The 22,409-nt window shown below is 37.5% G+C and overlaps 5 protein-coding genes across 5 annotated transcripts; 1 reads left to right on the top strand and 4 right to left on the bottom strand.

The window, feature by feature from the left end:
- Positions 1-774: 774 nt before the first annotated feature.
- LOC106439782 (DNA replication licensing factor MCM5) lies at positions 775-4,658 on the bottom strand. The gene is made up of 17 exons (XM_013881294.3): positions 4,325-4,658; positions 4,082-4,225; positions 3,833-4,012; positions 3,652-3,750; positions 3,449-3,585; positions 3,270-3,375; positions 2,944-3,078; positions 2,784-2,861; positions 2,560-2,664; positions 2,369-2,460; positions 2,150-2,282; positions 1,960-2,055; positions 1,789-1,880; positions 1,507-1,707; positions 1,302-1,431; positions 1,115-1,216; positions 775-1,014 (listed from the first exon to the last, which is right to left on the bottom strand). The coding sequence occupies exons 1-17, from the start codon at positions 4,592-4,594 to the stop codon at positions 931-933; spliced, it is 2,184 nt and encodes a 727-aa protein (XP_013736748.2). The 5' UTR covers positions 4,595-4,658; the 3' UTR covers positions 775-930.
- Positions 4,659-6,083: 1,425 nt separating this feature from the next.
- Positions 6,084-9,221, bottom strand: LOC106439783 (nucleobase-ascorbate transporter 1-like). Its single transcript, XM_013881295.3, has 13 exons — positions 8,917-9,221; positions 8,597-8,694; positions 8,332-8,508; positions 8,154-8,254; positions 8,007-8,082; positions 7,819-7,878; positions 7,552-7,739; positions 7,385-7,481; positions 7,221-7,307; positions 7,081-7,139; positions 6,916-7,007; positions 6,761-6,838; positions 6,084-6,679 (listed from the first exon to the last, which is right to left on the bottom strand). Exons 1-13 carry the CDS (start codon positions 8,990-8,992, stop codon positions 6,306-6,308), a joined length of 1,563 nt encoding a protein of 520 aa, XP_013736749.2. The 5' UTR covers positions 8,993-9,221; the 3' UTR covers positions 6,084-6,305.
- A 727-nt stretch (positions 9,222-9,948) lies between these two features.
- LOC106439785 lies at positions 9,949-12,775 on the bottom strand. Its single transcript, XM_048776624.1, has 10 exons — positions 12,469-12,775; positions 12,184-12,337; positions 11,568-11,742; positions 11,323-11,438; positions 11,166-11,225; positions 10,908-11,046; positions 10,735-10,801; positions 10,590-10,661; positions 10,426-10,491; positions 9,949-10,295 (listed from the first exon to the last, which is right to left on the bottom strand). The coding sequence occupies exons 1-10, from the start codon at positions 12,658-12,660 to the stop codon at positions 10,155-10,157; spliced, it is 1,182 nt and encodes a 393-aa protein (XP_048632581.1). The 5' UTR covers positions 12,661-12,775; the 3' UTR covers positions 9,949-10,154.
- Positions 12,776-13,122: 347 nt separating this feature from the next.
- LOC106442404 (aconitate hydratase 3, mitochondrial-like) lies at positions 13,123-18,450 on the bottom strand. Its single transcript, XM_048776623.1, has 19 exons — positions 17,939-18,450; positions 17,757-17,861; positions 17,280-17,533; positions 17,012-17,197; positions 16,672-16,833; positions 16,357-16,501; positions 16,125-16,267; positions 15,994-16,050; positions 15,823-15,902; positions 15,663-15,738; positions 15,344-15,529; positions 15,189-15,256; positions 14,971-15,089; positions 14,755-14,876; positions 14,562-14,660; positions 13,999-14,478; positions 13,813-13,911; positions 13,487-13,729; positions 13,123-13,405 (listed from the first exon to the last, which is right to left on the bottom strand). Exons 1-19 carry the CDS (start codon positions 18,231-18,233, stop codon positions 13,337-13,339), a joined length of 2,988 nt encoding a protein of 995 aa, XP_048632580.1. The 5' UTR covers positions 18,234-18,450; the 3' UTR covers positions 13,123-13,336.
- Positions 18,451-20,975: 2,525 nt separating this feature from the next.
- Positions 20,976-22,406, top strand: LOC106439786 (autophagy-related protein 8d). Its single transcript, XM_013881298.3, has 5 exons — positions 20,976-21,129; positions 21,554-21,609; positions 21,698-21,750; positions 21,860-21,978; positions 22,077-22,406. The coding sequence occupies exons 1-5, from the start codon at positions 21,093-21,095 to the stop codon at positions 22,169-22,171; spliced, it is 360 nt and encodes a 119-aa protein (XP_013736752.1). The 5' UTR covers positions 20,976-21,092; the 3' UTR covers positions 22,172-22,406.
- Positions 22,407-22,409: the final 3 nt, after the last annotated feature.

The raw sequence follows: 22,409 nt of genomic DNA, 5'->3' as shown, positions 1-22,409 counted from the left end.
TTGCTTCCGGTCATCAAAAAATCAGGACCGGTCAGCAGACTCATCATATATTGGACTAATCGTCGGTGATTGCCATCTATAAATTTGCTACTTGTCATGGCGTTTCTACACATCGAGAGTTATGTAATAAATCATGATTCTATTGTTGTTATGCTTTTGTTATAATCTTTTTTATATTAAGGATATATGATTCTTTCTTCAAAGTTCCAACCAGAAAGATAAAAGATAAACGACTATAAAACTGTTATCTCAGTCAGTGGTCATCTGGCTCGCGCAAATGTTTGTGAAGTTGACAAGCTCTAACAAAACCAGTCTTGAGTTTTCTCTAAGACATAAAACAATTGAATATGCAAATTGATTTTGTACTTTGTAGTATATAATGGAGTTGGTCTCAGATATAGTTGTCATGAGTTTGCAGACACAACTGAAGATGATAGTGTCAGCAAATGGATTTACTTGTCCTAGATTGCCTCTAAGAGTTTGGCTGCTCGAGAAGAATTAAGAATCCTTTGCAGGATAGCAGAGATTGTTGTGAGTTTTACACTTCCGTTATTATATAAACACTGGTGAATTATTAATGTTGATAAGAACATAGTCTATACAAATACAAGATGGCTTTTTATTTTAATCCAGCTTACGTTAGACGTGGTTTAACCAGTGATTGTTGTCGATGATGGTGTTTTGTTTACCTATCAGCTAGCTAACTAACTCGTAAAGCTTTCTTAACATTTGGTCAAGAATTTGCAACACAAGAAAACATTGGAGGAGAAAATATTAGTTTCAAGAGGGCATAAAAGTTTACTAAAGGATCTTCATCAAATACACATGACGTAAGTTTCTGTTCCTCCAAATTAACTTAACAATACTGAATATTGTCTTTTTGAAGATCCTGAGAGACTAAAGAAAAGAGATAGTGAGCGAAGAAGAAGATCAAGCTTTGCGGACAATGGAACGTCTCTCTCGCTGGTACTCAACTTCACCTCTCTGATGCATTATCAACAGAGCCCTCCTCACCTGCCATTTTTAACATTCACACACAAAGTCAAAATCCACATCACTAATTGGTGATGAGGAATAAACAACTACAATTGATTTTGTATAGTTAGGTACTTGCCATTGAATCGTTCATTCCCATTCTAGCTAAATCCTCGATAAGTCTTCTCTCTGATAACCTTGCTCCAATCCCCATTCTTCTCTTGATCTGTGTTTCCGCTTGCTGTTTTCACATCAACTCAATTAGTCAAAATACATCTCCATCAACAATATAAAAGCTATATATGATTTTATTTCTTCACACTAACCTTTATCTCGTTGGCCATCTCGCTCGTTATGTTAATCTGTTGATTTATCCCTGACCTTGCTGCATCCATTGTTGAGGTATCGAAAAGCTTAAAAGCTTTGCCTACATCATCTTCTGTGGCATCGTGTGACCTGGCCGATATAGCAATGTCAATACACGCCCAACAGGTTTCAGGAATCTTTATGCTAACAAGAAGATTTACTTACAGTCTCATTTTTGCAAGCGACTCACTCAGTCTGACGATAGCTTCGAGTTGTCTGACTGTGATAGGTATTGGGGCAGCCTCTCCTGTTTCATGTGCACGTCTCTTCATATCCTCTCTGATCTTGACATATTGCTGCTGCAGCTTCATAGCTGCGGCTTCTGTGAGACGGGGATGACATCTTGATCGGCAGTATTGTATATACCTACAGTGACAAGATCATTTACATTTTAGAGGCACAATTTTTGTATAGAAACTGCAAAAGCACATGATGAACGCAACAAACCTCTTGAGCCAATTATCTTCCTTAGAATCTGTGTTTTCATCTGTAACTTTGTCTGCAGATGCATGAACCCTTATAATATGGCTGGCTATTTCCTGTCAAGCGATTATTCCAACATTAATCATATGTCTACTCAGCATTCAAAGAAATCAAGTATCCCAATCAAACAAATACCTTGTCTTGGGAATACTTCCTGATGTCCTTGACAATGAAGATAAGATCAAATCTAGAAAGAATTGTCGTCTGCAAGTCAATGTTGTCCTGTGCAGTCTGAAAACCCAAAAACAAAAAAAAACCTAAGAATACTGCAAACAAGATTAGGTAACACAATTATACTGACAAAGAAGAGTAAGAGATGTCAAACCTTAAGATCATCATATCGACCAGAGGGAGGATTAGCAGCTGCAAGAACCGAGGTTCTAGAGTTTAGGACAGTTGTTATTCCAGCTTTAGCAATGGAGATGGTTTGCTGCTCCATCGCTTCATGAATAGCAACTCTATATGCATGAAAAAACCTTCTGTCAAATTCTATTCATCAAGAAGAATTAGATTCTCTTTACCCTATGATTCTGATTTGAATTACCTATCTTCCGGTCTCATCTTGTCAAATTCATCAATACACACAACGCCTCCATCAGCCAAAACCATAGCACCACCTTCAAGATAGAACTCACGCTGCAGCAAAACACAATGTGTAAAATGAATGAAAATGTCACAGCAAACTGAGTTTGAAGATATCTAAGAACAGAAAAACGCAGCAAGGATAGGACTTACTGTGCTGCTATCTCGAATCACAGAAGCAGTGAGTCCAGCAGCTGATGAACCCTTTCCAGATGTGTAAACCGCAATGGGAGCCGTCTTCTCCACAAATTTTAGAAACTAGAAAAAGAAAAAGGAAGCAAAATTAGTTCCACATCTAAGCTACAAGTGCAGCTAAAGAATAGAAAACAATACTTTAGTTATTTTATAATCATTGATATCGAGACCACAGTACCAACCTGTGATTTTGCAGTTGATGGGTCTCCTAGAAGCAAAACATTGATATCACCTCTTAGTTTCACTCCATCTGGTAGGCTCTGAATGAAAGATAAAATGGTATAGACATGTCAAAATTTGCATCCAAGTGCACATAAGATAACTTAAATCGCAGTCACCTACCTTTCTTGATCCTCCAAAGAGAAGACACGCCACTGCTTTCTTCACGTCTTCGTGACCAAAGATAGAAGGTGCTATCTTGGTGCAAATGTTGCTGTAAACATCTTGACTAGCAGCAAATTTTTTGAATTCCTCCTCCTAAAAGCAATATTGTGAGAGCCAAAACTGATGAGCTAAACTGCATAAAGAGATGTTCTAAGCCGGCTTATACTAAGCTAAAGGAATAAAGCCTTTTTTCCTAAAACACAATAGTGTGCTGTGAAGGTGTGAATGATGTAAGCCATCAAATAAAACTGAAAAAAAGTTCTAAATGATGCAACAATACTAACTTCGTCAGGAGTGAAGTTGGCAGGGCCACGGGAACTGGCCTCATTCGTGTCTTCCAAACCAACAACTCTTATGTAAGGCTGCCGAATTGCAACCGCTCCTTTATGCCTACATCAGAAACACTATTAGTACAACTTCACCAGAATACATATCTGATTTGACAAAAAGACAAAAAGCTTACGAGTTAGAAGAAGACGAGGCTTGGAAAATGCTGTAGATACCCATTACAGTCAGTCTGGTTCCAGGTACAATTAATTGTACAAGATGCCGATCAACTGAGAGAAGCATATTTCTTGGAAGCTCTCCAGTAGGAACATCCTACAAAAGCCAGAAGATAATCAATACACTGAGATGCAAACAAAAGAGTCAAGGGATCGTCATTACCTCCGGGTTCTCCTGTAGCTTCAACGTCTGCTGATCAACATACTGGCTCCTATCAGGAACCACCATCCACGGATCAAGAGGACAAGGTTCTTCTCCAGGCTAAAACAATGTCCAATTATTGGTCTTTACCAAAAACAGCAAAATTAAAACCACCACCAAACAGAAGAGATGATGCAAGTACCTGAGGAACATGATCACAGGAGCGAGGAACAATAGCCCCACCAAGGCCAGGACGGCACGGAACCTCCCTGGTTTTCCTACAGTTCTTGCATACTAAAAACACATAAGTCGCCTTAGCCTTCACCCTGGAAGCTGCAATGCTAATCCCAGAGATCTTCACCAACTTTGAGATGTACTGTGCCTGTGGGGAAAGTTAAAGATTAAAAAATCTCCAAGTAAACAGATAACATTCAATCAGACAATCACATACCCCAAGTAATCGCATAGACACAGGATCCTCCCTTGACGTCAGCAGAATCTGCACATCACTTGGCGTAGGCTCCTCCATTTCCCCCGTCTCATTAGCTTCCCTCATTCTCAATCCAGCCAACACTTCACCCGCTGCTTTCTCGAACTAAGAAAACAACAAACTTGATTCAAACACCAATATCTTCAGGAACCCTAATTTATTCTAATTTCAGGAACCCTAATTGAGGGAATCAGGGGGTTATACCACGGGGAGAAAGTCGGCGGGAGCGGAACGGATGAGAGAAGGGAGATCGGAATCGAAGGAGAGGAGATCTTCGAGGTGGACGAGGAGTCTCTTGGGGTTATCGAGAAGGGCTTCCCTGTAGGGGAAACAGTTCTGCCCTATCTCGAAGGTTCTGATGAACTCCTTGAATTTCGTCATGACGGCATGAGGGCTGACGGTGGCGGCGTCTCCGGCCTCCGGGAACTGAGGCTGGTCGCTGTAGTATACTGCTCCTTCGTCCCACCCAGACATCTTGTTTCGTCGTCTTTCTCTATTTCGCTCTCTCTGTGGAATGTTGTGGTGACGGAAAGGAGAGTGGGGGATGAGGGCTTTTTTTACTCGACCATGAGTTTTTGGCGGGAAGAGTGTGGCGGGAAGTAGATGGGCCGGGCTCGCTTGATCTATGAACGGATTTCTTATTTTTGGCCCATTTACCTTTTTGTATTTTTGAGTGGTTAAATTAGGTTTCAATGATGGCGGAGAAATGTACACTGTAACTTTCATAATATATATATTTTTCAAAGTATATTAGTATTATTTTATTTAGGGAAATTTTTTAAAAATACTCTATTTATATTTTAAATTTTGAAAATTACACTTCTTTAAAATTATGATAAGACATAATTTTTATCCATATTTTAATTAGATATTACAGATTTAAATAGCTAATATCAAATTTAAAACATAATTATCGTTTTCATCATGTGTAGGTTTGCTATTTTATGTTTTCTTAAAATTTCATAATATTGTTGACAGGATGTTTTATTATTTTCTAGACAAAAAATAAATACATTAAAAATGTTGGTGTGGATTGCAGTTATAAGTTTCCTTGTTGTGATCTCAGTTTCTTTTACGTTCGTCTACGACCACAAGTAACAAGAGTGCATTACATTTAGTTAATGTATGGAAAAGTGTTGACAATATCCGATTTACAACATCAGTTTGTATCAGCTTATGGATGACATTTGAATAAAAAATGTTTTGTTCTTAACTTAGATCACAATGTCTTCCAGAAATGACATAAGAATTTGGTAAATCTATTAGAAATGATGGTCTGCATTCCATGGAAAGTTGGAAACAAACAACCTGTCTAAATAACAACTAGGTAATCAAAAATGCATTATCAGTCTTATGACAAGGAGTTAAATGAACTATTTTTGAGAACCTATCTAAAGCCACAAAGACACGATACCTATCTTTTTTAGTTCTTGGAAGTTCTAACATAAAGTCAATTGATTCAGTCCAACGTTCCTTAGAAATCAGCAAAAGAGTGTGTCAATACCATGAGGCGTGCCTTGGCATTAGCCTTAGCCTGCTTACGAGAGACCCATCAGCTACAAATCTTTCTCACATCTCTCCTCATATTTGACCAATATAAATGATTGTGAAGAGTGCTCAAGGTTTTGGCAACTCCAGAGGGCCCTATCAGACTTCTTCTATGTACTTTTATATTGAACACATTTTTTTAAAAAAAAACTGAGACTTCCATCAATAAAAATGTATTTTAGAAGGTTTTTTTAAAGAAAACTTAATTTGATTTGTACTTTGATTATCATAATTAGAAATGTATACTCCATATCTATTCAGAAAAATGACATAAAAGTGAAACTGTTACAATTAAATTGATGATAAGTTTGGACAAGAACTCAATTCGATTGTAAAGTTAGATATAACGGATAAAGTAAAATCTATTCGAGCATATTGATTGACCTCAATTAATAAAGTAAACTGAAAAAGCTTGTGCAAGAATTGATTCCATTCACCCAAAACCCAAAAAAGAAATAATTCTAATCATCTTATTAAAATCTACAGAAAGAAGAGACTGAATCCTAAAGCAAACAAACTACTTCAATAATGGAGGTCATCAATTGGAAAAACCACCACCCAAAGAAAAGAATAATAATCAGAATCTAAAAAGCAGCAGCCTCTGTTTCCTCATGAAAGCATGTCAATATAATTTATACTAAGTAGGAGGGAAGAATCTGTTGAGGTTAAAGGGCAAATTGTAGAACTCTTCATTACGGTTATCTCCTCGAAAGTTCCTAAACTTGACCCACCAAGGCATCCCTCTGTCTTTCTTCGACATCTCCACTTCAACTGTATTGTCCATGAAAACCGCAATGATCAGACCAACAGTAGCTGGAGACATGAACACCGTGTTCAAGAATGCGTTGAACCATCCCGCGTCTGTGTGAACTAGTCCGTAATGTCTAGCGTCCCAGTAATGAACAAAGAACTGAGGTATCGAGATTCCAAGAAAGAGCGAAAGACCAGTGATCGTTAAGTTTCTCATGCTGTTCATGTTTGTGAACTGAAGAAACGAGAGACCAACCGCAGCTGCAAAGAAATGTAATCAAGATAAAGATTATGTTCTAGTGTTAGCCATGACATGTTTTCTATTAATCTTAATGGACTTACCAACGAGGCCGAAGAGGACACAGTGCAATGCTGCGTAGATAGGCACTGGTATAGACGCAAAAACAGCACCGAATTTGCCTGCTCGAGACAAAAAACAACACAACTTCAAGATCACATGAGAAAATACAATAGAAGTATGACTTAAGGTGTAATACCTAATATAGAGAAGAAGATCATGAAGCCTGCTGATACTTGAACAACGCGACGGCTTCCTACTCTTGTTAACCCAAGAAGTCCTACATTCTCTCTGCAATAACACATTTATTAGAGAGTGTCAGTGTGTGTATATATAAGAACATAGAACAGTGAGCTTTACTTACACTAGAACAGTAGAGCCTGTGCCTGTTCCGAAAAGACCATCTAGCAACACACCAATACCCTGACAAGAACATAGCAAATACAAATATAAGAATATTTATTTATTTTAATGTGTTTCTTTATGAAAACTACTTATATTCACCTGCCATCCAATGCCTCTACTCAATACATAAGCAGGAGGGGGTGTGGCTATAGCTAATCTTGAAGCCGCCATGTAAGCTCCAGTAGACTGCACAAACCAATCATTAATTTTAATACTCAAATCTCATTTCATCCTTCTCTAACCACAGTCTGCTTGTTTTATACCTCGACCATGGATACAAGAACCGCAGACATCATAGCAAACGAATGGCCTACTGCAAACGTTGGAGGGCCCCACTGGAGAGGGTATGGGAATTTGAACCTGGTGAGACATTAACAATGAGAATATGGAGAATGTTAAACCACAATATAAGAGCTGTTCATATACATACCACGGAGCGGTTGATATAAGATTAGCTTTGTCTGTGCGACAACTAAGCTGTGTAAGAGATGGCTTGTGTCTGTATGCTCCACTAGCGGTCAAGATAATGGCGTATATCCAAACAAATGTTACACAGATCAAGATCGGGAATCGTTCGAAGATTGGGACATCTTTGAATGGTCTGACATGTTTAAGATACTGCCAAGAAGAATGTGACATAATAATAAGCAAGAGAAGGAATGAAAGAAAAATGAAACTTAGACAAAGCTTTTTTTACTTGAGTTAGTCCAATGACAAGCAGTAGCATCGGTAGTCCAATCTCAATGCAGTTTCCAAGCTGAAAATTCAAAGTTTATAAATATATATAATTAGTTGGTGTTTAATTGCAAGTTGGGGGATACAAAGCTTCGGCCCCGAACCTCCTGGTATTCAAAAAAAAAAAAGCAAGGGTGCGGAATGGGTTACCTGTGGAAATCCTCGCTGGAACATTCCGAGACCAACCAATCCAACAACTGGTGCCATTCCAAGAGGACTGAAAAACCTGAGATTCTGAAAGTAATGAGAATTTTGGATAAAAAGAATGTTTATATAGTTAAATGGCAATGAATGTACCTTGAGAAAAGACCCCATACTTGGCTATAGCCAAGAATGATTTGTATGCTTGATGCTACAATCAATGCCCCTTGTATAGCTCTCATAGTATGAATAAATCTCTGCAAAGAACACACTAAACTTGATTTACCACAAATAATCTTGTGTGGCATATTCTGTAAGCTTGAGTTCACATTACCTCATGATCATTGGAGATCTTTTGCAAGGATGAGTCATTAATGATGTAAGCAATGGGGATTACATAAGCGAAAGAGCCTCCAACGACAGCAGGCAACCTCGTACCAAAAAGAGATTGAACAAGTGTCTTGATTCCAGCTACAAAGAGTAGCGTCTGCATAACCCTTGCTTTGTCTCCCTTTTGGACACAGATTAAGGTTTTATATTAGATTAGCACGGACATTGAACATGGAAACGTACCAAGAGATGTTGTAAAGAGGGCTTACATCAGTCCCACCCATTGCTGGTACGAGCAATGCGGGTATAAAAGCACTTGATCCAAGCATTAGAATGTAGTTTTGAAATGCTAGTAACACCGTTTCAGCTGCAATAACACACACAAACAGTGGTTTAAATTGGATTTTAGAATGTTGTTGTTACAGTTACATCCAAAACTCGTGTTTCCTTAACTAGAATTATTTAATTAGAAAATTAAGTTCAGAAGAGTCATTGGTCCATCAAACATATATAATAATATTCAACTGCACACAAACTATATAAATATATAGAAAGAGTGAGAGAGAGAGAGAGAGAGGGGGTTTATTACGCCAAGGAGGATTAGAGTCGATGCAATACTCAAGGTCTTGAAGCTGTTCCATTGGAGGATGGCTTATCTCCGCCATGGCTTCACAGCCAGAGGAAGAAGACGACGTAAAGGAAGAAGAAGCAAAAAAAAAGTAGAAGAAGCCAGGTAAAGTAGAGATATAAAGTGAGAAAAAAACAGGAAAAAATAAATAAATGTTAATATGCAGTTTTAAAAAAAAGGAAAAATAAATAAATGTAAATAAAAAGGAATCTGCAAAAGAGAGACAGTGGGCACAGCGAATTTAAAAGCTTCTCTGTAACTTCTCCTCTGGCGTGGCTTTGAATTGATGAAAGAGAGACCCTTTCCTTCTCTTTCTCCTCTTTTTGAAAATTTTGGTTATTTACGGATTCGCCCCTCATTAACTTCTGTATCGGCCAGTACTAGTAGGTGTGGGTGGGGCCATCATTACGAAGTTACTTCATTTCTCAGGTTTTTTTGGTTTTTAAATTTGTTGTTGCTAGTTGTTTGCATGACGAGATCTTTAAATGCCAAAATCTTTTCAACTTGTTTCCGAAAAAGTTCTAATTTTAGTATAAATTTTATAATATTTTTTTTTTCAAATTTACCTTTTTTAAATAATTATTTATAAATTAATTCTGTTAAATCATTTATAAATGTTTATAAATCTAAACCCAAACCATTCTTTAAATACTAAATTCTAAACAATAATTAATAATTTCTAAATCCAAATGTTAACGTATTTTTGATTGAAAATATATATTTTTTTAAAAAGCAATCAACTTATGGTATTTCATATAATATCTCAAGTTTAAAATGCAACTTTTCATTTTTTTTCCTTATAAAATATTTAAGTTCAGCCAGTTGCAAAATTATGGGTTGTATATCTTATATTTTTTTTATTGACAAGCATATTTTGTAGTAATTAGCTTAAGCCTACTGCCTAGTGTCAAACAAAATGTTTTTTTGTTGCAAGAGATGAAACCGTTTCTTTTTCTGTGTAAGCTATCAACTAAATAAACATAAACCATCATATTAGGTTGTCCAAAACTAATCAACACAACTAACATACAAAGTGTTGTTATATTTCCAAGGCTAGTAACCAAAAATAAATGAAATTTGATACCCAAAAAGATGGAGTTACTGAGGTTTGGATTTTGCATTGTACCAACAAGAAGAGTAGGCAAAAGAAAATACAGAAAAAAAAGAATAAAAATGGGACAATGCTACTACGCTGATGCTTATTCTGTATCTTTAGCAGGTCCCGTGTAAATGGTGTAGCTCACCGACATGAGAATGAGCAAACACCCAACAAGCCGGCTAAACAAGCCTGACGATCCTACTTTTCCGGTACCAAGTATCCATAACTGCGACAACACCACCTAACCCACAAGAAAGACAACTCACAACTAAGTCTTTCTACTTCACACCTTAGTAGCGAACCGAAGCCAGATTCATCATCTCGTCCTAAACCCTCAGACTGTCATTATTATTAAGGAAATGGAACTCTACCTCGATGTACAATACGTTTGCGGCTTTGCTGATTTTCTCAAGCTGAAGTCCACGTGCCAAAAGTACCTTTTAAACCAGTAGAAAACACACACATCAGCTTAATCATGAGACTTGCCTGCAAAATAAAAAACTGTGCAGAAGCAGAAGGTTGTTGATTGTCTCACCTCAGCGCAAAACGCCAGCAACCCAAGTACAATCATGCAAATAAGGGTCTCAAACGCTGGCAGCACAAAGCTCTGTATAAGAAGAATGAGTCATGAGTAAGAGTAATGATCAAGCAACACTTTTTTGTACTTGCACAAAACATACCTCCAAGGAAAACATACAAATAGCTGCAGCTGGGCAAGCTACCAAACCAAACGAAAGGACCGTGTTCCTGCGAAAATGCAAATCATTGATTGATTTCTTCATTAAACTTCAAAATTTTCACTAAAGAGGCAAACCATGTTGGATCAACGACACATCTGAATCTTAAATCTCACACTGGCTGTTCCGATGCTTTAGCAGCTGCCTTTATGAGACAATAGCTGACTCCTCCAGTGATTGATGAAAATAAACCCAACAAGAGCGCATAAATATGATGGGTTCCTTTGAGATTTTCACTCTTTACTTCTGATCCAACTACCAAGAGAAGCTAAGTGAATCAACATGACACCTTCGTTTCCTCATGCATAAAGGACATCCAGGTGGAGTTTTATGAATACATTAAATGGAACTATTTTGTTAACTCACTTCTGTACCTTGGACAGTAAGTGTTGGGCCGAAAATAAAAAGAACGCCAAAGAAGCTGCAAGCAAGACCTGGACCAGTGCAGAAAAAAAGTCAAAACACTTGCTTTGTTGTCAGCTCACAGTGCATACACATCAGGAGCTAAAGCTAGAGGAAAAAGCTTTGTACCTCCAATATCAGTTATTTTCAACTTCTCATGCAGAATAACACGTGCTGCAATGGAAGCCATAACTGGATTCACAAAGCTTAGTACAATAGCTTGGGACAAGGGCAACATTTGGATGCTGTGGTTCATAATGTCAACAACACAAGTGAAAAAGAGGGTTACAAATCTCATTTTGCTACCAATGAAAAATTGAAAACAAATTGATATTATGGTTAATAAAACGTGAGCAGAGTGTGAGTGTAATTACCTAAAGATGAAACTAAACAAAGAAAGATAACCCACAAGGGCTCGTGAAATCAAAAGCTTCCTGGCATGCGCAGGTCCAAACACTGGTTGTCCGATTCTTTTCAAGCAAATGTACGATAGTATCAAGATAATAGTGCATCTCAGGAACGCGGTCTCAAACAAAGGAATAGGCTGAACTGTCATAAGCAAAGGCATACATCAATATACTTGGATACCTGACAAAGCTAAAACGGTGAAGCAAGATTGCGCTATTCTAAGTAGAGATTCCATTTTCAACTGGATAAGACAAGCTAAAAACAGGTCCACCGTTTCAGACACCTAAACATCCCACCATGTGAGCAAAGGACAAGATGCAGAGCTTTAAACACAAATAATTTCAATATATATAGATAACTGATAAAGCTAAAATGGTTTGAAGTAAGCTTGCACTATTCTAAGTAGAGATTCCATTTTCAACTAGAAAAGACAGAAAATTTACAAAACATCCAATATAGATTCCCACAATGTGAACAAAAAGGACAAGATGTAAACACAAAAATAATTTCTATATGTTGAAAAGAAGTAATAATTCTTTCTAGTCTTCTCCAGATGATAAAATCAAAAGGAGAGTCACTAACCAGAAAAAGAAACTGAAAGTAACTCCATGAAGAGGTAGAGTGTGGATGACAAGGCCATACAGAGTAAGCCAGAGTAACGAGACCCACTCCACACCCATGATGAAAACTGAATGACTGGCGATATCTCAGTTTCACTTACTCTAATCACTTGCTCCTGCACACAAAACACCTCACACTCAACATTCCAAACGAAATCTGATCTCACTATCAAAATTCGCATACACTACATGGAGAATTCGTATCGAATTGTGTTGATCAAAAGCTAAGAGGAGATATTTGTCTTACCCTGGGTCTGCGGCGAGCGTAGGAGGGGGAGAAGATGTTGAACCTGGGTCTTTGGTTTTGACTCAGGAGAGGGACGATTTCGCCGGAAGCTAATGAAGGGGCCGAGGCTGATTTTTCCAAATCCGGGGAATCGAGATCGCGGACGGTGAGCTCAAGGTGGTCGTCTTCGTCGGCGATTCTGATCTCTGCCATCGCTACAGAAACTGCATCTAACGGGAAGATGACGAAAGAGTCAAAAAAAAAAAAAAGCGCCGCGTCGAAACTCTTTCTCCAGGATCAGGATTTGACGTTTGCCGTTAAGAGGCGGCGTTAACGGCGATGATTCTTTGCTAAGTCGAAACACGGGCTTAAAGAACAGAAAATATAAATTTAATTAATATGGTTCAACGTACAGTAGTTGGAATTGATCCTCTGATTTATTAATAAGGTTGATCACACTTGGAATGGATCCTAAAATTTAATCTTATTAATAAGGTTTGATCATACTTGGAATTTGATCATTAAGTTTTTTAATTTCTTAAAGAAAGTTCGACATGGATCTGTTGTTTGATTACTTTTGTTTGAGGCCATTGTTGAATAATCTTTAACATTTGATTGCTATTACATCCTCAGCATTTTTCATTAATACAAAGATTTAAAAGATCTACTGAGACATGAGAGAGAGATTTCGTTTTTATTTATTTAGGAGAATAATACATTCATGCCTTGCAAGTTGCACAAACTTAAAAGGGAGCCATACGAGTAAACTACCAACTGAAATCTCGACAGACTTATCTGCCTTTAAAAAAATCACATTATGAAAACAGGTCGTAAAGCTCCTTTTCTCTTTATTTAAAAAGATGTGTCAAGTTCCTTTCACCATTTCACACTACTGCTTGCTCAAGTTTCTGATCACATATGGAAGTATACCTCCATGGTTGAAGTATGCCAATTCCACCTGCACATTTACTCCCATTAATTAGTTTCACATTGAGAAAATGCCTTTTTGAAAACGGATTATTCTATTCTCTTCACTTACCTCAGTGTCAAAGCGGACTGTGCACGTGAAAGACTTTCCGTTGTCTGTGGTGACGGTAACATCTTGGCCAGGTCTTATCTCTGAGATATCGGTTGGGAGATGGATCGTGTAACGCTCATGACCCGTCAATCCAAGTGTGTCTGCATCTTCGCCGGACTTAAAGCACAACGGGATGATTCCCATTCCCACCAAGTTGCTTCGGTGAATCCTTTCAAAACTCTTGGCTATCACTGCTTTCACACCCTGAAAAGTTCAAATGTCTCAGTGGATGTAAAATTTAGTGACAACTGACAAGTTTATGCAAGCGAAAGAGGATCTACGCAAACCTGTAGCATAGGTCCCTTAGCAGCCCAATCACGTGAGCTACCACTTCCATACTCGGCTCCAGCTAGGATAATTGTGTCTTCACCAGATGACTTGTACCTCTGATAATACAGTAGACATTAAACATGATCAACGTATAATCAATAATACACATTTTGACTAGATAAAAGCAACCAAAAAAAACATACCATGGCTGCGTCAAAGACTGAGAGCTTCTCTCCAGAAGGAATGTGAACAGTCTTGGGTCCAACTTCCCCATTCATGAGCTTGTTAACGATACGGATGTTAGCAAAAGTTCCCCTGGCCATTATTTCGTCATTACCACGGCGACTTCCATATGAGTTGAAGTCCTTGCGATCAACGCCACGCTCCATGAGATACTTTGCAGCGGGACTGTCCTTTTGGATGTTACCAGCTGGAGAGATGTGATCGGTGGTGATACTGTCCCCAAAGTTGAGCAAACAGTAAGCATCCTTCACACTGTGTGGACCTGGAGGATCCATGGTCATGTCCTTGAAGTATGGTGGCTCGTGAATGTAAGTCGACTTGGGATCCCACGAGTAGAGTGTGTTTTCAGGAACAGACAGCTCATTCCACATGGGGTTACCCTTGGTGATCGACTCGTATGTTGCTCGGAACATGTCAGGCAAAACACTGGACTGAACAACCTGATCCCATATGTCGAAACACTAATTTAATAATCCTGTATCAGCGGGATATTTTTTTCTCTGGTTGTAAGTTGGATATATACCTCAGCAATTTCTTCCGTGGTTGGCCAGATGTCCCTTAGGAAGACGTCCTTGCCGTTCTTTCCAGTGCCAATAGGCTCTGTTTCAAAGTCAATGTTAACCTGGGAAATAAGATGAAAAAAAGAGTGTTAAATTAGCAATATGATGATGACAAAAACGTAGGTTGAAATTTGACAAGTTCACGCAATTTATTACCGTTCCAGCAAGAGCGTAGGCAACAACCAGAGGAGGAGATGCAAGGTAGTTGGCTCTTGTTAGTGGATGAACACGACCCTCAAAGTTCCTGTTTCCAGAAAGCACAGCAGCCGCCACAATGTCTAACAATAAGCAATAACAAATTAGCCACATAGATTAGTGTAATGTAAAGGCAGAAAGTCCAAAGTAAGTCTCAGTCGTGAATCTCAAAAATACCATTTTCTGTGATAGCAGCTCCCACTGATTCATTAATTTCTCCGGAGTTACCAATGCACGTAGTGCAGCCATATCCCACAATATTGAAACCCTGCTGGTTCAGATATTCTTGCAGTCCACTGCATAGAGTGTAATGTAAACTTAATTCTCTCCACACAGAAGCAAGAACCAAGCTTCAAGCCTTTAACAACAGAGAACTTGAAAATAATATGACATACCTCTTTAGTAAGTATTTTGTAACAACTCCTGAGCCTGGCGCAAGACTTGTCTTTATCCAAGGCTTAACCTAGAGTGGCAAGTTTTTTTTATAAGGGATTAGAAAAGATCAAAGTATCAGAGAGATTTCTAGTTTGATCTAGTGATTGAAACCAACCTGTAGGCCAAGGTCACAAGCCTTTTTCGCAACAAGACCAGCACCAAGCATGACACTGGGGTTTGACGTATTAGTACAGCTTGTGATCGCAGCAATCACCACACTTCCATGTGTAATCTCTGCTGGTTTTCCATTAAACGAAAAGTTTGCCACTTTTTCTTGTGCCTCTTTAGGGATTGCAAAACCCTGCAAAAAATGTTAAGCACAATTCGTAAATAAACTGTAATAACATCCACAATGTGCAACGACAGACAGTACATAGATCGAGTAGGCGCTTAAGAAATAAGACTTCCACATAACGAAGCTTCTAATTACATACCTTGAACCCAACTTTACTATCGAGACATGAGTTCCAGTCAGCTTTCATTTCCTTCAAAGGAACACGATCATGTGGCCTGCACAGTAGATATCAATAAGATTGTCTGATCTAGTAATAAGACAATAAACTTAGTGACTACAAGAATCAAGAGAACCCATACCTCTTTGGTCCAGAAATGCAAGGTTCAACATTGTCCAGGTTCAGTTCTAGATATGACGAGTAAGCTCGATCTTGCTGAGGCTGAATTTAATCACAAAGCAAAAGAAGTCAAATAAAAACCAGAAAGGGGACGGCCAAAACCCCAAACATGTAAAGAACAAGGCTGATGTACCTCATTGTAGTCGACAAACATATTGTTTGCCCGAAGGTATGCTTCAATCATGGCCACCTGCCATAAAAGTATTAAATCAGCTCAGAGATGTGAATATACATAAGAAAGAAGATAAAAAGACAAATACTTACAGTCTCATCACTTCTTCCAGTCAATTTGAGATACTGTAGAGTAACATGATCCACAGGGAAGAAGCCCATGGTTGCACCATACTCAGGAGACATATTGGCAATTGTGGCCCTGTCAGCTAGGGACAGACCGCTCATACCATCACCTAATAAGAAAAAAGACTTAAAATTCTCCCAAAAACACGTCTTTAAAAAGGAGCAGAACACTTAAAGAGTTCACAAGGAAATAGATTACCATAAAACTCAACAAACTTTCCAACAACACCATGCTTCCTGAGTATTTGAGTCACTGTTAGAACCAAATCAGTAGCCGTAACACCATTACGCATTTTCCCGGACAGCTTGAATCCAACGACACCGGGCAATACCATACTCATCGGCTGACAAAGGAAAAAGATTTATCATTAGAAGGACGGCTGAATATAACAAAATAATTAATAGAAATGGAGAAGAAAAGTTAACAGAATAAAGTTGTCCAAGCTATATCCGTAAAGTAATCTCCGGAGTTACTAGTATAAGATGTTGGTAATGTCAACAGTCAATAGTTTACCTGGCCAAGCATAGTCGCCTCAGCTTCAATGCCTCCAACTCCCCATCCAGCAACTCCCAAGCCATCAATCATAGTTGTGTGTGAATCAGTTCCAACCACACTGTCTGGGTAGAGAACGCCTTGGGTGTTGAACACAACTCTTCCAAGATATTCCAAATTGACCTGAAATTTTCAAATCAGGGTTAAACCGAGACCAAAACTACGCAAAATCCCAATAAAACATCAAAACGAACAAAGGAAGATAATAAAATGTAAACAACATTTCAATACAGTGGAAACATTTGAAAATGATATATACGGAGAACCAAAAACATGGAGTTGCACACTGCAAAATAGTTACCTGATGCACAATACCAGAGCCAGGAGGCACAACAAGCATGTTCTGGAAAGCAGTAGAGCCCCATTTAAGGAAAGCAAACCTCTCCTTGTTCCTCTGGAACTCAAGCTCCATGTTTGCTTGCACTGCATTCTCAGATCGAGCAACATCAACTTGAACAGAATGGTCAATCACAAGATCCACCGGAACCTGGAAGCCATTGCCCAACGTAAGAAAAATCCAGAAGCCTAAGCTAAAACACATTGCAACAAAAAAAAATTGAAAAAAGTACCAAAGGGTTGATTTTGTTGGAATCACTGCCGAGCTTGTTCATAGCATCACGCATACAAGCAAGGTCAACAACAGCGGGGACTCCAGTAAAGTCCTGAAGAAGAACACGAGCTGGCTTGAACGGAATCTCGACTTGTTTAGGAGCAGTCTTTTCCCAGTCGATAATCTTCTCAACATCTCCCTTGGTGACTTGGAAGTTATCACAGTTACGAATCGCGGATTCGAGAAGAATCCTGATAGAGTAAGGCAGTTTATCTACAAAACAGCGATAATGAAATTAGATCAGCAAAACGAAGAAGATGATTTTGTGTAACAAACTTTCTGTTATTCTCGTTAGCTCTTATAGTATGAGGTGATTCCGGTTTACACGGTCCAATACAAACAGACAATTAACCAACCTAAACCATACAATTGATTTACTCTAATATAACTCCCTCTAGTGAATCAATCAAACCGTTGATAAGAGATTAATATTTACCAATCCTTGGATCGTTGAGAGCAGGCAAGCTGTAGAACTTCCCGAACTCGCCACCACCAGGCTTAGGAAGAGTAGTGAAGATCCCCTTGAACGGATGCTCCGACGCTGAAACAAATAAAGAAAAACTCTTATGATTTGCGAAATCGAAGCTAGATCCGATCGTTTCTCAGAGAAATTATTACCCATGGAAGAGAAGTTCCTCTCGAGGCGGTCTAAACCGGGAGAGACGGCTCTGATCTGGGAGCTGAGGCGAAAGGGAGACGGTCTGGAGTGAAGGCAGTGGCTCCATCGAGGAAGCGATCGGAAAGCGGGTGAGGATGTGGAGAAAGATCTACGGCCGAGAAGAGACGACGACGGGGAAGGAGATGCGGATGCGGCGGAGGAGGAGGAGGATTGAGTCAGAGACGATCGGGAGGAGAGGAGTGTGGAGCGAGAAGAAGCGGCTCGAAGGAGGGAGGAAGATGTGGTTTTATACATGATGAGAGAAATCAAATCACGGTTTCAGATTGAGGATGGTGATGATTATGGGGGAAGGAAGGAAGGAAGGATGATTGATGATGAATCAGATGGAAAGGAACATGGAGGCGAGGTCTGACGAGTGAAGGAGAGAGAGAGAGGCGTGTGGAGACTATACGAAACGAAGACTAGGGCCGCTGAGAATATTGGATGTGCGATAATCTCTCTGTGGGCCCTGTTTGAACAAAGCATTTCTTCCCCTACCTAATAGATCGATCAGAAATGATACTCTGGACTGTGAAAAAGGTGTGAATACTGTTGTAATTGGGCTTGTTCAAATCCAATAGGCTCAATTTCAGTTCGGTTTATTGGGGTTTTCAGTTTTTTTTTTGTTACTAAAATATAATGGGAAATTGCATTCACAATACACAATAAAAACCAAAATTCATTAACTAACTAAAAACACCATCTCTCTCCTACTTTCTCTTCCTATCTCTCTCTACTCTCTCTCTAAAAATCTAATTTCCCTTATTTTTTTGGTTATTTAGCAAATAACCCCAAATATAATTGTCAATTTAAATGGAGTATATTTTTTTTCTCAGGAAGATTTTTAGTCAAATGGTTTGACTAATGGTTCACTAAATGTTTCTACACCTAGAGGTCTGAGATTAAATTCCAAAAACCGTAAATTATACATATTATGGACAAAAATGATTACAAGATATTTTCAACATGATTCAGAACGTATCATCGAACATGAATCTCATAGGACGGCTCGGAGTGACGCAGTCAGACCTGTATTCTCATCTGGTGGTAGAATTGTCGGTTATAAATCGTCTATGTAATATTTTCCAGCGTTGTAATAGCATAATTAATCTGACGTTAAAAAAATTATTTTTTCTTGATACCATCAAGGGAAAAAAGAAAAGTCATGTTTCTTTTTAATGCTGATTTATTAAGATATTACAACTATGAGAAAAATTATATAGATGATTCCACAACCGACAATACTATTTTATGAAAACCGTCTAACTACATCACTAGAAATGTCCTATGCAGATCTACGCGTAACCAATTTTATTTGCATTATGTTGAAAATTATTTGTAAGTCTTTCTTCCTTAGTCTGTTTAATTATTTAATAAAATCATTTTCTCTGGATATTGAAATCTAAACCTGTTGATGTAAAAGTATTAATAAACTCTTAATCAAACCATTGGACCAAAAGAGTTTTCACGATAAAAAAGTATGTTACGAAAGTAACCATTAATAGAATATCAAAGAACAAAAAAGAATAGAGATGTTTCTATCATCAAATAAAATAGTCAATCTAGAAAAGTTCAAAATTTTAAAATAAAAATAATCAAAAACAAAATATAAGCATGAAATAAAAGTTTTTCCACTTTTGCATAGGCAATAGTTGGTGTCCGTTAAAGTCATACTTCCCCTCCAATTAAACATGAAAATCTGTTCGTTTATTAATAGATGAAAAATTGTCAAAACTGTTCAGACAAAATTTTAAAAATGTATTTGGTAAAATGTATCTTCGTTAATATGTGAAAACCGCATTTGATGTTTAAGAAGGTAACCTCTTGAAAAAAAGTAATCTTAGCTGGCAAAACAAATTAGGGTATGTCTGGTTCAAACATGCTGGTTGCGGTTGAACTTGCGAGAGTTTGCGGATACGGATGGTTGTAGTTTCTAACAATTTTAAAAAATTCATATGACTGGTTATGCGGTTAGAAATTGGTGCATTTGCAGAATACTTATGACTAGTTAACTACCAAATGCAGCAGCGGTTAAATAATAAATTAACAATATTTATATTTTTATATAATTATATAAGAGAAAAAGACTAGAATAGCACCAAACCAAGTTTTTGTTTCCAAAGTAGCACTCAAGGCTCAAAATCACAAAAATAGGTTTTATTAAAGAGGTAATGTACACTTATACCCCTAGGGTTAATTAATCCAAACCTTAGGGTTTAGAGTTAAGGGGTGGGGTTTTGGAATTAGGGTTTAAAATTTTATAAATAATAAATAATAAAATAAAAAATAAAAAATAAAAATTTTAAAAACAATTTCAAAAAGTATTTTTAAAATTATAAAAAGAAAATCTGAAAAAAAATAAATAAAAAATTTGAATTTTTTTTTAAAAAAAATTATAAAAATTTCGAATCTGAAAACATATAATCTGAAACTATAAAAATTATAAAAAAATTTTTTATTTTTATTTATTTTAGTTTATTTATTTAATTTTAAACCAAGGGTATTATAGATATTTTACCTTTTAATGAATGTCATTTTTGTGACTTTCTCCTTCTAGTGCTATTTTTGAGCCATAAACTTCAAAATGTGCTATTATTGACAATTGCCCATTATATAATATCAAAATCATAATATTATAATAAATATAAAAATTATATTTAGAAAGTTATAGTTTTAAATTTTTAAAAATTATAGAAATTATCATATTAATTAAAATATGATAGATATATTTTAGTATTTTATAATTCTAATTTTAAAAATTTATTGAATTTTTTTTTGTATTTATATTGTTTTTTTAGAAAATAAAAAAAATTATCTTCCCACAACTGCAAATGCTAACTGGAACCAGCTTTTGAATTTATACGATTTATAGCGGTTTGAATGATTATTGCAAAACGCCAACAACCGCTATCAACCGGAAAATCTGCGTTTGCGGGTGATAGCGGGAAACCAATTATATCCTTAATATATATATATATATATATATATATATATATATGTAAAGACTATAAATAAGGTCAACTGCCTCGTTCGATATCCGAATTCGACGTTTAGCAAACCCTCCTTCTCAATCATCTTCTTCTCTCCCTCTCTCTCAGCGAAACGCGTGCAGTTATGGCGATCAGTTCCTTCAAGCAAGAGCATCCTCTCGGTTAGTTTCGCCTTTCCCCTTTTCATCTTCTGATTTAACCCTAATCGCCCAATCTCGGTGATCGTTGTATCTCATCCCTCGAGTTTTTAGCTAAATTTCGAAAATCTAGTTTGCCTTAATCTTAGAAACATGTCAATTCGAGTACCAGGTTTCGTCAATTTCAATTGCTTTTCGCATATGCATTGATTTAGAGCATACGATTGAAGATTGCACTTGTCTCTCCAATTCTCATATACAATACTAATCTCTGTCCATGTATTGGAACTAATCGATGATTAAAGATTATCAGATGCACTTGATTTGTTACATAGAAACGCCATATCAGTCTTTTGGATTAGTGTATACATAATCTTGATTGAAGCTCCATATTATTATCGATACTCTGTGTTCAAGTAGAATAATGATTGCTCTTAATATGTTACAGAGAAGAGACAAGCTGAAGCTTCTCGTATCAGGGACAAGTATCCAGATAGAATACCTGTATGTACTACCAGACTCTTCCTCATTTATCTTCTTCCAAGAAAGTTTCATACTTTGGCTTATTCTGTGCGTTTGATATGTTGTGCAGGTCATCGTGGAAAGAGCCGAGAAGAGTGATGTCCCTGATATTGATAAGAAAAAGTATGTTTCTTTTTTTTCGAAATTCTTGATTTCGTAGCTTATTGCTTAGGGATGTATATGCATGTTCTTGCTATGGCTTCCTGACTTGTGTCATGTGAAAAACTTTCAGGTACTTGGTCCCGGCTGATCTGACTGTTGGTCAGTTTGTTTATGTTGTGCGCAAGAGGATCAAGCTTAGTCCGGAGAAAGCCATCTTCATTTTCGTCAAGAACATTCTTCCACCTACTGGTTTGATTATTCCCTTATCATCTTCTTGTCCAATTACTTTTTTTTTTGTCACTGTGGAAGCTAATAGTGGTAGTGTTATCATTTTTTTTCTATTGCAGCTGCGATAATGTCTGCGATTTATGAAGAGCACAAAGACGAAGATGGGTTTCTCTACATGAGTTACAGTGGCGAGAACACGTTCGGGATCTTCTAATGCGCTTGGAGCTACCAATATATCTCTGAACCTTGATGCATCGGTCTCCTATGTACATTCTTTCGATTTCTCTCTCTGTTTAGTTATGTCTGAAACTACGGAACTTGCTTTGTTATGATGGAACATAATCATCTCTTGTACTTTTCGTTTTCATGGTCTTGCTTTGCTTTGATGCTACTACTATTAACCGCATTCGTAACCTCTCTAAGTTTCCAATATTATTAATTACTGCGTAGTT

The sequence above is a fragment of the Brassica napus genome, chromosome A3 (genome assembly GCF_020379485.1).
Source record: "Brassica napus cultivar Da-Ae chromosome A3, Da-Ae, whole genome shotgun sequence".
NCBI lineage: Eukaryota > Viridiplantae > Streptophyta > Magnoliopsida > Brassicales > Brassicaceae > Brassica > Brassica napus.
The sequence above is the reverse complement of the archived record's forward strand: the minus strand, read 5'-3'. Positions and strand labels throughout refer to the sequence as shown.